General features: G+C 37.7%; 1 protein-coding gene across 3 annotated transcripts in view; it reads left to right on the forward strand.

Annotated features, from left to right (window-relative positions):
* Rapgef6 (Rap guanine nucleotide exchange factor 6) overlaps positions 1-16657 on the forward strand; it is a 186558-nt gene that overhangs the window by 94871 nt on the left and 75030 nt on the right. For all 3 annotated transcript variants that reach the window (XM_059270565.1, XM_059270567.1, XM_059270566.1), the window contains 5 exons: positions 3560-3737; positions 5752-5888; positions 9712-9870; positions 10445-10597; positions 16049-16213. In XM_059270565.1, the coding sequence (XP_059126548.1) occupies positions 3560-3737; positions 5752-5888; positions 9712-9870; positions 10445-10597; positions 16049-16213 (792 nt within the window). The remainder of the gene's footprint in view (positions 1-3559; positions 3738-5751; positions 5889-9711; positions 9871-10444; positions 10598-16048; positions 16214-16657) is intronic.

Here is a 16657-nt window from a genome sequence, read left to right on the forward strand (position 1 = left end):
AAAGGAAAAGCATTGAAAGTATGAGGTTCTGGCTTAACACTTAAACCTCAGCTTAAAAATGTGGTTTTCATAAGTTTGTATAACATTTTTATTACGATCTATAGCACCTCTTACTATAGCTTCATGGTTATCTGGCTGCAAACAGGAAAAGGATATTCTCTGGTGATTTATTTGGTGACTGCTAGCTCATCACAAAAATCTGCTCGTACTTACCAAATGATGAGTACAGAGTTTAATGCTTGTCCTGCTAGACCCCGTGTGTCTTCCCGTGTGCTTAGTCCGTTAGAGGGTCTGCCTCCTAGGGCTCAGTTTGCTAACTAGCCTACAAAATGATGCCACATCCTTCTTCCATCTCTTGATATTATCATTCTAGTCCCCATGATTCTGTTTATTTTTGTTGCCCATTGCCAATCTTTTCTGTTTGAATCTTCATATTTACTCTTTTTACAGTGCCACCCTCCCACTGCACCCCACCCCTCTCTATACCCTGGGCTAGTCTATAGAACTCATGGATTCAGTTTTTCATATGTTAGGATTGTGGGCCTGAGCCACCATATCCAGTTAAATATATTCATCTATTCATTTTATAGTGTATGCTTCCTTAACAAGAGTCCTTATTTTTGCTTTACAAATGCTTGGTAGTCACAGAATAGGATTTCTTCTTTGTGAAGCAGTATAGTCTATTCAAGCTGGTATAATAAAATGTCATTCACTGGGTAGCTTTCAAACAGTAGAAATTCTTTTTTCATAGTTTTGGAAGCTGAAGTTCCAGATTAAGGTGCTGACAGACTTGGTATACTGCAAAAGACCTCTTTCTGGTCCATAGATGACACTATCTAGCTATTTGTTCATGTGGAGGAAAGGTTGGATGAACTCCCTCTGGTCTTTCATTAGGGTTCTACCCATTCATGAGGGTTCTAATAACTTTATGAGTTTATGGCAGCCCAAAGACCCCACCTCCGAGTACTATCATCTTGAAGTTAAGATTTCTTTCTATTAAGAATTTTTAGGTAAGTTTGAGGCCAGCCTGGTCTATAAAGTGAGTTCCAGGACAGAAAGGTTACACAGAGCACAGAGAAGCCCTGTCTCAAAAACAAAACAAAACAAAAAAACAGAAAGAAAAAATTTTTTTAGGGTGTTAGAGCACTTGTTTTGGTTCCCAGCTCCCATATAACAGTTCGTAGCCATCACTATCTCCAGTGCCAGGGAATCTGGTACCACCCCCTGGCCTCTAAGGACACCAGGCATGCATGCAGTTCACTTACAATACATGCAGCCAAAACACTCGTACACATATAATGAAAATAAGTGAATGAAAACAATTTTTAGGATCTGAGGGTATACCTCAGCTAGAAGAGCCTTGGGTGGCCCTGTATTTGATCCTTACCACTGTTGAAAAGGGAGAGAGATCTGGGAATGTAGCTCAGTTAGAGTGCTTACCTAACATGTTGGGTTCAATCTCAATACTTCATAAACTGAGCATAGTAGCACTTTTCTATCTATAATCCCTAATGGCAGCAAGAAGATGAGAAATTTAAGGGCATTTTTGGATGCATGTCTTGAGTCCGAGGCCCATCTGGGAACGTGAAATCCTGTCTCAGAAAGGAAAAGAGGGTAACTGGGTCTAGACTATAGCAGCAGACTGTTAAAGCCAGCTTTTCTAGTCTTAAAAGGTCTCAAGTTGTGTATTTAATGTAGATTACTAACCACTTAAAGGTTTGTGGGAATCCAGAAGCAGTATAAATTGTGCATAAAACAAGACTGAGTTGTTACCAGAGCCCTAACTTGAATTAACAAAGGCCAAAAGAATAATGTGCTGACCCACAGACAAAGTGGAAAGATTTCTGACGGCAGAGAGTCTGTACTTGCAGATAGGGCTCCCTGTCCTATCTGTCTCTGGTCATTTGGCACGCACACCCTGTGGTTTGCCTATTTTTCCTCCATCTTTCTCTGTGATACTGTTGCTGGTACTCTTTCTTTCTCTGTCTGGTATGTTGTATTTTTGTTGCTTCATTCCTCTTTCTGGCTCTGCTTTTCTTACTCAGAATTCTCCTTCTCATTTCCCTGCCTCTTCTCTTCCTATTCGTTTTTAATTTTGTTCATATTTTTTACTCTGAAACTTTCATTGATGGTCACAATTCACCTTATTTAACTGTCCCCCAACCCTTCCTCCCACCTCTCCATGGCTTTCCCTCCAGTATGTCTCTCTTCCTCTTTTGGGGGAAAAAAGACTCTCTCTCGCGCGCGCACGCACACACATACACACACACACACACACACACACACACACACACACACACACACACATCCATATGTCCTGAGCTTGAGCATTATTAGTGCTGCCCATGTGTACAAGGTTGTGAGATTATCTACTGCAGTACAAGGAACCTGCCAGTGGCTACCCCTCAGAAAAGTGACTCCCTCTCCCCTCACCTTATAGCTCCTCAGCTATGGGTAGGACCTTAGGAGTAACTCCCCAGTCCACGCTGGACTATTTTTCCTTTACACTGACTTTTAATTTTATTCCAAAGTACTTTTCTAAATAAGAATACCACGTTATACTGGATATTTTCAGTGCTTTGATCTTGTATAGCAGGTAACCATCACTGATGTGAGTTCATGAGTACAACATGTTATATACAAAGAAAGTATATCAGACCACTCCTCCCCGTTATCTGGCTCTACATTCCTTCAGCTCCCTCTTCGGTCATGTTCCCTGGGAAGGGGGAGGTTAATATAGAGAATAAATGACTGTGAAAGAGGACAGGAGGAATGTAAGATTTAGGTGAGCCTGTCATAACCTTCACTAGTACTCATCTTTGAATGCCTATGTTTATTTTTATAGAATTCTTGTGCTCAACTTGTTGTTTTCTATGACTGCTTTAATATTGAAAAGTAGTACCTAATCAGTTTTTACTTTTGAAAAGATATCTTCATTTTCTGTGAATGACAGCTCTTAAAACCTATTACTTCCAAAGATACTCAACATTGATGTTTCCAAATCAAAGTTGTGGTTGTTAGGTTGATTTTAATTACTTTGAATAATCTTTGCTCTTTGCAATGTTTTTAAGGCCCAGTAATATATTAGAAAGTGGTAATGTTTCTTTGGTTTTTATGTCAATGTTAGTACTTTGTAATACTATTGTGCCTCTTCTCAAACTCCTGCTCTCTTAATCTCCATGATTACCTGTCCTACTAGACTTTGTATCTTTATGATCAAAGAATAACATTTTTCACAATAAGCAGCATGTATTAACAAGGTACTGGTTCATCTGTTTTAGAAAGCTTTGCTTTAGGAAAAGAAAATGTTTATTGGAGAACAGTTACTAATACATTTAATAATGTTTGTGTCTTATACTTAACTAGATCTGACTTATCATGTAGATAACACAGAAGAAAGATAGGCCTGCATTTTAGGTAGAACGGTGTTTTACAAATAAGTATCTTCCCATTGTTGCTGAATTCCTTATATTTGGCATTTAAGGCCATTTTGGTCAATTTACAGTGTGATGTATAGTATTTTTAGCATGAAATGATTCATTGAAATTTCTTTCTGTAGGCTACAGAAAGTGAAGTAGGAGATGTAGACTTAACACGTCTTCCAGAAGGACCTGTTGATTCTGAGGATGAAGAGGATGAGGAAGAGGAGATTGATCGAACAGATCCACTGCAGGGTAGAGATCTTGTTCGAGAGTGTCTTGAAAAGGAACCTGCAGACAAAACTGATGATGACGTTGGTAAGAAATATATCTGTGTTCAAGGCCAACCGGGACTCCACGGAAAAAACAAAAAATAAATAAATAAAAAATAAAAATAAAAATAAAGAAGTACATACGTTAACATAAGCATTTTTAACCTTATATGCAGAATAGTCTGTTGCCACATAACATACTGTACCAAAGCTTAACTTCTTAAAACAACATATATTTATTATTTCATAGTCGGAATGTATATACAGACTTCAGTCATCTGAGTCTTCACTAGAGTGCATGAGAATATGTCCAAGATGACCTACGCACAAGGCTTCTGGCACAAGACCTCAGGTCTATGTTATGTAGTCTTTTGTAGCCTGTCTATTCACCCTAACAACGTGGCAGTAGATCTCCTCTAGTGTGGGTAATTCAAGGGTGAGTCTGCCCCAGTGTCTCTTATGACCATCATCACTTCTGCCACAGCCATTACACCATGCAAAACTGAGACAGTGTTTGTGAAAGACTATACCTGGACATTGATATCAAGATGTCAGCTCATTGAGAACCATTGTTAAGACTTGCTGTGTTTATAAAATAAAACCATGAATTTCATGGTACTGATTTTTCTCTTTATGTTCATAAGACATTTAAATTTAAAGCTCACTGGAGTTGTGCCTAGAGTCTACGAAGTAGTTTTTAAATCAATTTCAAATATATCTGTGTTACCTTCGTGTGTGTCTGTGTGTGTCTGTGTGTTAAAACTATAGATAAAACTTTTTACATATTTCTTATAGAATTAGTTAATCTATTTTAATTGAAAATTTGAATTCTGAAGTTGTTGATGTGTCTTTAAGGAATTAAGTTTACTTAGTGTCAATTACATATTGCTATTGTTCAGTTAAGATTTTAGATTTTCTTTTTATAATCATTGCTGTTAACATTACAAGTCAGTGCTAGTAAAACAAGTCGTAACTTCAGTATATTTGATTGATATATATATCAATATAAATGATCAGTATATTTTAGCATTCGCAGCCATTATAAAGATAGAGTATTATTAAATAACCACTGTTTAGACTCATGCTGAACATGTCTGCATAGACAATATGCTAGTTTCATGAAGTTTTAAAATTGAAGTTTATTTCATTCTGATTACATGTGAGATTCTTGTGTCATCATTTCTGTTGAAGCTTGTTTAACTTAACTGCGGATATATGTGTTTCCCTTGTATTTATCTTTATTAACCATATGTTTTTACCAAAAAATACCTTTAGAAACCCATAAGCATTTAGTAAGAAGTTAAGTAGTTGATGTAATAAATCTTGAGGTACAATTAAATTCACTTTAGTTATTTTTAAGTTACTAACATTTACCAGTAGAATTAAGAAAAAGAACATTCTAGACAAAAGGGTTTTTGCAAATCAAAGAGCAGCACTAAACTGCACCACCAATCAGGTGCCATCTCCAGCTAGGCAAATCACAGATGTTACAGCTTCATTTGAATCTGTGTGGTTTCCTGATTCTCTTGAGTGTTCTGAATGATGATATCTTTCAATATGCCTGTATTTAAAATGTGAGGATAAATATACATACAGTCTATCAGTGTGTATGTGCACACATATAACCTTCTAAATAACTGGGTTTTAAAAATATTTTTTAATATGATGCTTATTTTACCTGCATGTATGTCTGTGCATCATGTGTATGCAGTGCTATGGAGATCAGTAAGGGAGTGTGAGATCTTCCAGAATTGGAATTACAGATGATTGTGAGCCACCATTTAAGTTCTGTGAATCGAACACAGGTTCCCTGGAAGAACAGCTGGTGCTCCTAACCACTGAGCTGCCTCTCCAGCCCCTGTTTGGTTTGGTTGTTTTGGGTTGGTTTTTTTTTTTTTTTTTTTTTTATATGAATGGTTGTGACGTGATCTATCTTGATTTTCTTATTTTAGCAATATAAGTTCCTGAGTAGATTCCTAATAGAATATTGAATTATAGAATTTGTTGTATGTTAAAGTAGTATCCTTGATCTTTATGCTAGAATTTCTGTTTTCTTATAGAACAGTTGCTTGAGTTCATGCACCAGCTCCCTGCCTTTGCAAACATGACCATGTCTGTAAGGAGAGAGCTCTGCTCTGTCATGATTTTTGAAGTAGTGGAGCAGGCTGGGGCTGTTATTCTTGAAGATGGGCAAGAGGTAGGTCAGCAAATAAATCATTAATTTCTTTAGGCTTGTATAAATCCAAGATTTTGAGTTTAAAGTATTTTCAGTGAATACTGAGTCAAGGTAGGTTTTTGTTGTTATTGTTGTTTGGTTGGTTGGTTTTGGTTTTGGTTTTGTTTGGATTTTTGTTTGGTTTTTTATTTTTTGGTTTTTCAAGGCATGGTTTCTCTGTGTAGCCCTAGCCGTCCTGGAACTCACTCTGTAGACCAGGCTGGCCTTGAACTCACAGAGATCTGCCTGCCTCTACCTTCCAAGTGCCAGGATTAAAGGCAATGTGCCATCACCACTTGTTGGTAGTAAATTTTTGAAGAGATAAGTTGTTTTTGTTGTCGTTGGGTTTTTTTATTATTGGTGTGTGTGTGTGTGTGTGTGTGTGTGTGTGTGTGTGTGTGTGTGTTTTGTTTTGTTTTGTTTTTTATATTTTTTTAACTGTTGGTTTCCCAGCAGTGGACTTTATGCAGTTGGTTCAATCTATAATTGAACCAATTTTTTAAATATTAAAATTAGATAGTAAAACTCCTTAAAAAATTCTTCATTGTAATGTGTTATTATTGTTGAAAATGTTGGTCAAGTATTTATTCACTCCCCTGTTCGTTGTCTGTGAAAAGAATTGACAGAGGGAGGGGCAGCGTATTAGTGTTTATGCCTCCCTCCTAGGGATGTAACAAGGCTGTAGTGCAGTGGTCCTCAACCCTCCTAATGCTGCCATCCTTTAATACAGTTCCCCATGTTGCAGTGTAGTGACCCCCAACCATAAAATTATTTTCATTGCTACTTGGTAACTAATTTTGCTACTGTTATGAATTGTAATGTAAGTAGATATGTTTTCTGAGGTTCCGAGGGAACCCTTGTGGAAAGGTTGCAGCCCATGGGTTGAGAACCCCTGCTGTAGTGGGACTGGAAAACACTACTGTAAAATTGATGCTGAGAAGTGAATTACCAATGTTTACTATTAGTAAATTGTTTTAACATTTCTGAAAATTCATTTAGAAATTCTTGATATGAGCCGTACTGTATTGACAGTCTCTAACCTGTTATTCTACTTAACTGGTGTTTCTCCTTAGAACATAATAAAAAATCTCAAGAGTTATATCTAAAGATGCTCATTACATATTTGTAATAGAAAGAACTGAGTATGCCATCATACAGTTTAAGAACAAGCAATAGCTAACCAGATAAACACATAACCATGGGATAAAAGATTAGTGCATTCTCAGTCATTCTTTGTGGTGTTGGGGAACCAGCCAGTATACTGGACAAGTGATGTCCCACTGAGCTGTGTACTCCACACCCTCACACTCTTTTCTTAAATTGCTTGGAATTCTTTCGGGGGCTGAGGTCTTCTCCAGCCTTATTTGCATGTTTTGTTCATACATCTAATGAGTAGAATATCTATCCCCAGGAAGTTGGAGGAGACAGATGAGTGTAGTTTGTTTTTGTTTTTAAAGGCACTGGAGAGATAGCTCAGTTGGTGAATTATTTGCCACCAAGTGTGAAGACCCAGGTATGGTCCCCAGAAACTACAACAAGCTGGATATGATGGCATGCACCTGTAAACCTAACACTGAGGCGGTGGAGACCTAAAGATCCCTGGGGCTCATTGGCCAACCAGCTAAGCTTGCTCGGCAAGCTCTAGGCCTAAGAGACCCTTTCTGAAAGAATTAGGTATGGATGGTATCTGCAGAAAGACAGCCGGGGTTGTCTTCTGGCCTCCAAATGAGTATGTTCACACATGCCAGCCAGCACATACGTGTACCTGTACCCACACATACACAAGCAAAAATAAAACCAGGGTGGACAGCACCTGGGTTTACCTCTGGTCTCCACATACACAGACACATCTACCTACATGTAAAAATACATACGCTCAAAGGCAGAATAATTTAAATATATTTCAGCATCTTAAAAATTTTATATATATGATATGTAGAACTGAATTGTATTGCAAAATAAAAAAATAAATAAAAATTTAAAAAACTAAATTATAAAAGAAAAAAATTTTATATATATGTATGTATATGTGTGTGTATATATCTACATATGCACAAACGATAAATAAAAGCTCTGTAGACATTAGGATTTTAAGCAGCTTTTCTTTTCTACAGGTTTTTATGTTCTCTAACTCTACAGTTCTATTAGCAAAAATGTATTGTCTGGTTGGGCAAGGTACACACGTTTAACCCCAGTACTTACGGAGACAGACTGATAGATCTCTGTGTTCAAGGCTAGCCTGGACTATATAACAAGTTCCAGGACAGCCAAGGCTACATAAAGACTTTGTTTCAAAAAGACAGACGACAACAACAACAACAAAAATATATTATTTGTCAACTTCCTGCTAGGTACTTCTGTAAACATAGGAATATGTTGGGAAAAGACAGTCTCGCTCTCAATAATTTATATATAATCTATAAATCCTATCGTGTTTTGTAGTTTGGTAACAAAAACATAGACTTTCCAAAAAAAATTGTTCTTGTTACCACTCAGAACTGGCAGTCCTAGATGTTTTTTAAATTGCATTGAAAGTTTAGTCTAATAAGAAGGGGTGGCTACTAAAGAGTAAGTGTTCTTTCACTGATACACAGCATACCTTTAAAAATATAACTCTGGGCTGGAGAGATAGCTCAGTGGTTAAGAGCACTTGTTGCTCTTTCAAAAGATCCAGATTCAATTCCCACCACTTACATGGAAGCTCACAACCATCCATACCCCCAGTTTCAGGGGATCCAACAGTCGTACACGTGGTACACATACATCCATACAGGCAAAACATTCATACGCTTAAACTAAATCTTTAAAATTAAAATATGTGTCTATGTATGTATGATGTGTTATGTATATCATCTCCCAGGCCAGCAAGATGATTCCATGGGTAAAGGTACTTGCCACCAAGCCTGACCTGTATCCCATCTCTGGTACCAGCATGTAGAAAGAGAGAACCAATTCCCACTATTTGTCCTTCTGCCTCCACACAAACATTGTGGCACACACAAACACACTCCAAAAATAAAATATAATAAAAATGTATCTCCTTTTTATTAAATGAAGAATGTTTTTTAATATTAGCACAACTTTAGGATATTTTGTTACATGTGACTTAAGATTCAGACTTTAGATAGTTTTTGTAAGTTATTAGAATGATTGTATGTTATGTACTGTTCTTAGTATTTGATCTGTATTAAATTGACCATCTACTTCAGTAGTTCTAAATTACTTTTTATAGTCATTTTAGCAATAAACTGAAGCCTTAAATAACTTGATAAAAGTCACTGTGCTGCTCAGTGACAGGGTCTGGATTAAGATTCTAAGAGTTTGTGCTCCTGATAGATGACATAGCAGTCGAGAGCACTGGGTATTTTTAAAAAGGATAGGGACTTAGTTCCCAGCACCCAGGGGACAGCTCACACTTGTCTGTAAGTCCAGCCTCAGGGATTATGAAGCCCTTATCTGGCCTTCTAGGGCACACATGTTGTACACATACATACATGTAGGCAAATACTTGTGCACATAAAATAAATTATCTTTAAAACAAGAATTATGCTCTTAAACATTACAGTATTTTTGCCTCAGAGAAGCTGGCCAGTTCTGAAAGTCTTTTGGTGACTAAAAGAAGAAAGTGAAAGAAACTAGTTGTTTTGTGTAGACGAAGCAGAGAGTTGATGATTAATTACTGAATAATACAGCTAGGTCTCTTTTGTCTTTAAGTGATGTATTTTATATATTTTGCTAAATTGTTCAAAGTTAACTTATAACTGTCTTTTTTAAAAGGTTCTAACACCTTTATTTTCCTTTGTAGCTTGACTCCTGGTATGTCATTTTAAATGGCACTGTAGAAATTAGTCATCCAGATGGGAAAATTGAAAATCTCTTCATGGGAAATAGTTTTGGAATTGTCCCCACTCTGGACAAGCAATACATGCATGGAGTCGTCAGGACCAAGGTCGATGATTGTCAGGTAAGCTGACTTCTGCTCAGTGTCACTCATCCTTTGACTGAAAATGACTGAGCTGCTTTTTGTTTTCTTCCTGGAAGGAAAACAGCTTTAGTGAAGAACTAGGATTTTCAGTAGTCTACAGTTGACAAGAGGAAGTAGATTTTATAAATCTGTCTCCAATTTTGTTGAATTGAGCAAAATATAAATTTTTAAGAGAATGATCCCAAAAAAATGTTGGTTTGTTTGAACATTTAGAGTCTAATTATCCAGTTCAGGCTCTTTCTGTTTTCAAAGAAGAAAGGAAATAGGAACTTGTGAGTTGCTTGTTTCTGACTTACTCCTGCTTCATGTTTTCTTTGCATAATGTCTGTTTAAGAGAAGTGGATGGTCACTTCTCCTTTTACAGCAGAATTCAGATGATTCCACTTTAGTCTCTGTGTGTGTGATTTGCCTTGATTTTCGTTTAGGGTTGAACAAATTGAATAAGAAATAACTGATGCCTCTTGACTTCTTACCTTTGTGCTCTGCCTTGGTACATAGTGATGTGTTTATGTACTATAGATTCATTAACTGTCCCCATGTTTTTCTTGGACAGTTTGTCTGTATAGCACAACAGGATTATTGGAGAATTTTAAATCATGTGGAAAAAAATACCCATAAAGTTGAGGAGGAGGGAGAAATTGTCATGGTACATGAGCACCGAGAACTAGACCGGAGTGGAACCAGGAAAGGACACATTGTAATCAAGGTGGGTATTTTTGCTTGGTTACTTGATTGGTTGCTTGATTGGTTGGTTTTTCAAGACGGGGTTTCTCTGTGTAGCCCTGCCTGTCCTGGTACTTGCTCATAGACCAAGGCTGGCCTAGAACTCAGAGATCCACCTGTCTGCCTCCCAAGTGCTGTGATTAAAGGCATTCACCACCACTGCCCAGCTTGACTTATTTTGAAATTTCATTGAAGTCTTTCATCTTGCTTTAAAAATAAAAAGGCTTTAAACTACTTTTTTGAATAATGTCAAATTCTTCACTAATATGTTGATGTCTGATTCAGCAAGTCCCTTTTCCAGCTGGTTATAACACATTCAAATGATGGATACTTATTGCCATTTAATATCCAAATTGATGCAATATTATTTTAGATTATACTGGCCAAATCATTTCTTCTTAAATGTATAAGCTTGATGGTGGGTGTTGGTCTTAAGAAAAGAAAGCAAGCAGTATTAGAGATAGACAGGAACAGGAAATTTCAAAACTAGCCACAAAGACAAATAGAGTCAACAGTGAAGATGTAGAGCTCCTGCTCGCATTGAAATCAGCTGTGGCTTCTCTGAACCTTACTTTAAATTGAAAATAATAGAGATACAGGAAGTAAAGTTAGAACTGAGTGAGGTAAATCTGAAGCTTTAGCATAATCACAGTCAGCAGCAATATCCATGTTCCCTTCTCTGTCTTAATCTCCTATATTTTTTGTCATTCTTGCTTGTTTGAAAACCTCTACATATAAAGTAAAGCAACTATAGTTGAAAATACATACATGTGCCTCTTTTTAAGCTAGCCTTGTTTACAAAATAAGTATGTTGTTGTTAGTTGGCAAATAAACAACTTAGTAGCATGTGAGTCTGATGTAATATCAGTTCTCTCTTGGGTATTGAATTCTTAGAGCTGTCTCTTAGTATAAGCTTTGTGTGTAGTAAAGGTAAATGTAGTGTGTGCTGGATGTAGTGGTTGCACACCTGTAATCATCCCAACACTGAGAAGGGAGAGACAAGGGGATCAGGAGTCTTTCAAAAACAGAAGAAAGGAAAATATATAAATAGAATGCAAAAGCTAATACATATTACTTATTTTGTCTTTGGCAAGGACCCCTATTTTTTGTTTACATTTTTGCGTTTTGTTTTGTTTGAGACAGTTTCTCAAACTGTAGCCTTGGCTTACCTGAAACTCACTCTGTAGACCATGCTGGCCTCTAACTCGGAGATCTGCCTGCTTCTGCCTCCCAAGTGCTGGGATTAAAGGCATACACCACCACGCACAGTAAGACCCCTATTTTTCAGTAGTTCAGACTTACAGAAAAAATTTAAGAACTAGAATAGGGAGATGGCTTGGTTTAGTAAAGGGCTTGTCTCACATGTGCAGATATAGGGACCTGAGTCTGTTTGTTCCCCCAGAACTCGTGTAAAGAACTGGGCACACTGGTTCGCATCTGTAGTTGAAGCGGTAGAGAAGCAAAGGCAGTAGGGTCCCATATCTCAGTGGCCAGCCAGTCTAGCTGAATTGGTGAGCTCCAGGTTCAGTGAGAGACCCTGTCTCAAAACAAGGCGGAGAACAGTTGAGGCAGACATCTGAAATTGACCTTTGGCCTGCAAATACCCATGTGCATATTAACACCAAGAAAAGTTTCAAGAACAATGCAGACAGCTCTCGGAGTCAGATTCCCCTACTTTGAATATTTCATTGCATTTGTCCCATTTTCATCAGTCTTCGTTTGAACTGTTTAAGACGTTTTACAAATGCAATGTCTTAACATTCCTGAAAAAAAAAAAAAAAAGCAAGAGCACTCCTACATAAACATCTTAGAATTCTCCAAGTATGGAAGTGCATGTTGCTAAGATAATAGAGGCAGCCTGAGGTCCCTAGTCGATTCTCACCAGTGGTCCCAGTAATGTTGCATTTTCATTTCTTGTCTGGGTTCATTCTTGGTTGTATTTCATTGTCATGCCACTTTGGTCCACTTGAGTTGCTTGGTCTTTCTTTGTTATTCATAATCCCCAGCAGACCTAAAGAATCCATGTCTTACATCCTGTCAAGTTTACCCATTATCAAACTACAGTCATGTTTTCCATAAAGGAATTCCACTGTAATTAACACTCTTCCCTTTGCATTTGGTGCAGTGTTGACAGACCTTCCTCTAGGGAAGTTAACCTTGATGACCTCATGTCCATCTGCCAGGATTTTTTACTGTAAGGTTATTATTTATGACACTTCATAATTGATGAGTACCTGATGAAGAGATGTTCTGAGAAGATTATCAGTATACTGCCTCTAGTTTGTGGATATTAACATCTAGTGCAAACTTCTTCCCACCTGTGATGACTCCTGCAGAAAATGGTGTTTTCCTTCTATAATTTCTCTTATAATTAGTAATTGTCATTTAATTTATGCTTAGTATGGACTTACGTGTCCTACTCCCTTGCATTAGTAGTACTCTAATGCTCAGAATTCTCTAAGATGCCAACCAGTGCTCTACAGGCTGACTCTTGTATTATTTTAAAATGCCCCCATCATTCTTTGAGTACTTTCTGGCAGTTAGTAAGGATTGTCATGAACTTTTTTTCCTACTCTGGAATCAGCCATTTCTCTAGAAAGTTCTTGATCTTTCCAGTTGAGGATAGCATTTATAAGCCAGGATCTGGGAATTCACTCTATATTTACAGCTTCTCATGAGTCTGAACTAAAAAAACAAGTATTTATGTTAATTATCAGTGCACATATACAACTTTGTATTATACAACCATGAGTTTATATGATACAGTTCTAGTACTGTCTTACAGACTTTTCTCTAGTGTTTGACTTCAATGTATATTAATACCTTCTCCTAATTATTTGCTGGGTTTTTTGTTTTGTTTTGGGGGTTTTGTTTGGGATTTTTTTAATGGTTTTTCAAGACAGGGTTTTCCTATGTAGCTTTGGAGCCTGTCCTGGAACTCACTCTGTAGACCAGGCTGGTCTTGAACTCACAGAGTTCCACCTACCTCTGTCTCTCCAGTGCTGGGATTAAAGGCATGCGCCGCCACCGCCGGGCTATTTGCTGGTTTTAACCAGTCCCTACCGTACCAGTGTAACCGTGCCAACCATGTCTTTTACCTTTCAGCCAAGTGGAGATTATCCAGAGTGGGATAACCTCTTCAAGTATCCCATTTTCTTGGTTACTAGTATGGACATAGGTGACATACCTCTTCATGATAATGAGTTCTTTTCAAAATTTTGAATATATATCCCAGACTCTGTAGGGACTCTTGTCTACTGATTGAGACAAACAGAATGATGTTCTCCCTTTAAGGTTGACCAGTTACCACACTGACTTAGCTTGTAAGCCCTAAGACCACATAAATTTCCTAGACTGTGATTGGCCTAAATAATAAACCCATTTTGATAATCTTAGACTTAATATTTTTGAGGGTGAGAAAAAAAGAGGACTAACTTCCAGTCTCTATGCCATAAGTAGGATATAAAGTCTTTCTTACTCCTGAGTGCCTTCAAGAGAAGTGATTTATGTACCTTGTTAGCATTGGGTGCCCTTGGGGGGGAAAATTCTAAGGTAAAAGCATTGTCAGTATTAATGTGTATTTCCTATATAGATGTTGTGATCAATTAATTATTTGTATAGTTGCAGCAAATTGAAGTCTGAACTTAAGGGCCACAGTTAGATTTTTAAATTTTATGTATGTGCACCACATGTGTGCCATGACTACAGAGGTCATAAAAGGGCATTGGATCTTCCAGTACTGGAGTTAGAGATGGTTGTGAGCTAACATGTGGATGTTGGGAACCAAACCCAAGTCCTGTGCAACAGCAGCAAGTGCTCTTAACCACTGAGCTATCTGTCCCCTACAGTTGCTTTTTAATATCCAACTTAATATTTGTTTTCTTTTTATGTGTTTTCTGTTTATTCTTTTGAAAAGGTAGCAAAGCAAGGTTGCAAAGGTAGTACAGTTGAAAAAGTGCTTACCTTGCAAACATTAGGACCTAAGTTTAACCCCCAAAACCCACATTTATAAAACCAAGCATAGGAGGTTGTAGAGATGGCTCAGTTGGTAAAGTGTTTGCTGGGTAAGCAACAAGGATCTTATTTCAGATCTCTTTAAAAAACTGGTGTGATTATGAGCACCTGTAATTCTTGGACTGGGGGAGGCAGAAACAAGGGTTCCTATGGCTTTCTAGCCAGCCAATCCAGCCACTTGGTGAGCTCCAGGTTGAGTGAAAGACTGTCTCAAAAAAATATGGTTTGAGGAAGATGTCATCCTCTGACCTACACATCTCACACATGCACACCTCACCCTACTCACTCTTCAAAAAGCTAGGCATGATGGCATATGCTCGTAAGGCTTACTGGCCAATTAGTCTTGCCTACTTGACACATCCCAGGCTAATGAGACTCTATCTCAAAAAAATAAAGGACAGTGCTCAAGGTTGTTCTCTATCCTCCACATGACAAATAATATTTTTTTTTTTAAATTTCAAAGTCTTAATAAATTTTTAACATTGATTCAGAAACTCAATAGGAAATGTTTGTTCATGTATTTTATTTTTATATACATATACATATAAATTTTGAGGTAGACAAATCTTTAAAATGCTAAATGTACAAACAGTAAGGGGTTTAGTTATTTCACACACAGCAAGCAGGAAGTCTAGAAGAGTAAATACCTGTAGCGTGGGACAGAAGAGAATTTGAGGTGGATTAAATGTGGAAAAAAGATTTCTTGCTCACTTTCTTCTTTTTGTTGTTATTGTTATTTGTTTGTTTTTCTAGACATGATGTCTCTGTGTACCCCTGGCTGTCCTGGAACTCACTCTGTAGACCAGACTGGCCTCAAACTCACAAAGATCCACCTGCCTCTGCCTCTTTGAGTTTTGGGATTAAAGGTGTGCACCGCCACTGTCTGGCTAACTTTCTTCTTTCTTTCTGTTTCCTTTGCCTTGGACAGTCATTACATGCCCTGTTGTAGCAGAAGTAACAATAACGGCCCATACAAGGGATAAATCAGTAAATTTCCTAGGCCCTGCGGTGATGAAATGCCGGTAGAAACAAACACAGCTGAGCAGATGCTGCTGGGGGCTTACCCCCGTCTACCATTTCTCAGCTCTAAGCCTCTGGCTGCTTCTGAATTATGATCTGAAGACTGCATTCTCCCAGCAGTAGGCTTTAAAGGAGAATAATGGGAGATACTTGACTCCTTTAGTTTTGTTTTGTCGTTTGTTTGTTTGGTTGGTTGGGTTTTTTTTTTTGTTTTTGGTTTTTCAAGACAGGGTTTCTCTGTGTAGCTTTGCACCTTTCCTGGATCTCGCTCTGTAGTCCAGGCTGGCCTCGAACTCACAGAGGTCCGCCTGCCTCTGCCTCCTGAGTGCTGGGATTAAAGGCATGCGCCACCACCACCCAGCCTGTTTTGTCTTAATCTTTTGTTTCATTGGATTTTTAGGCAACACCTGAGCGTCTGATCATGCATTTGATAGAAGAACATTCTATTGTGGACCCAACATATATAGAAGATTTCCTATTAACTTACAGGACGTTTCTTGAAAGTCCTTTGGATGTTGGGATCAAGCTTTTGGAATGGTTTAAGATTGACAGCTTAAGGGATAAGGTTGGTTTATAACTATAAAAGACATGAACTTTAACCTTTAAATTTTATTAGCATACACTTTTGCATTTTATAGATCACATGGGTTTTTTGTTGTTATTTTTATGAAAAAAAAAAAATAAGTTTACCTAAATAACTGAGTGAGTGTAGATATGTGTCTGGTCATTTTCTCAATGCCTTGAAAAGTGCATACAAACTAGAAATCCGAAACCAAAATAAGACTGTGATAGGGCCAGCTGTAAACTCAGGAACCATGGCAGTTTGTGCAGATAGATAAAGCATGAAGCTGGTGAGTGGATTTTGAGGAATAACAACCTGGAGATCTGAGTTCAAACCCCAGAACACACATACAGGTGAAAGGAGAGGACCAGCCCACAAAGTTGTCCTCTCACCTTAATACACACCATGGCACGTGTATCCCACACACACATCATGAGCATACACAGT

The sequence above is a fragment of the Peromyscus eremicus genome, chromosome 8a, assembly GCF_949786415.1.
Source record: "Peromyscus eremicus chromosome 8a, PerEre_H2_v1, whole genome shotgun sequence".
In the NCBI taxonomy this organism is placed as follows: Eukaryota; Metazoa; Chordata; class Mammalia; order Rodentia; family Cricetidae; genus Peromyscus; species Peromyscus eremicus.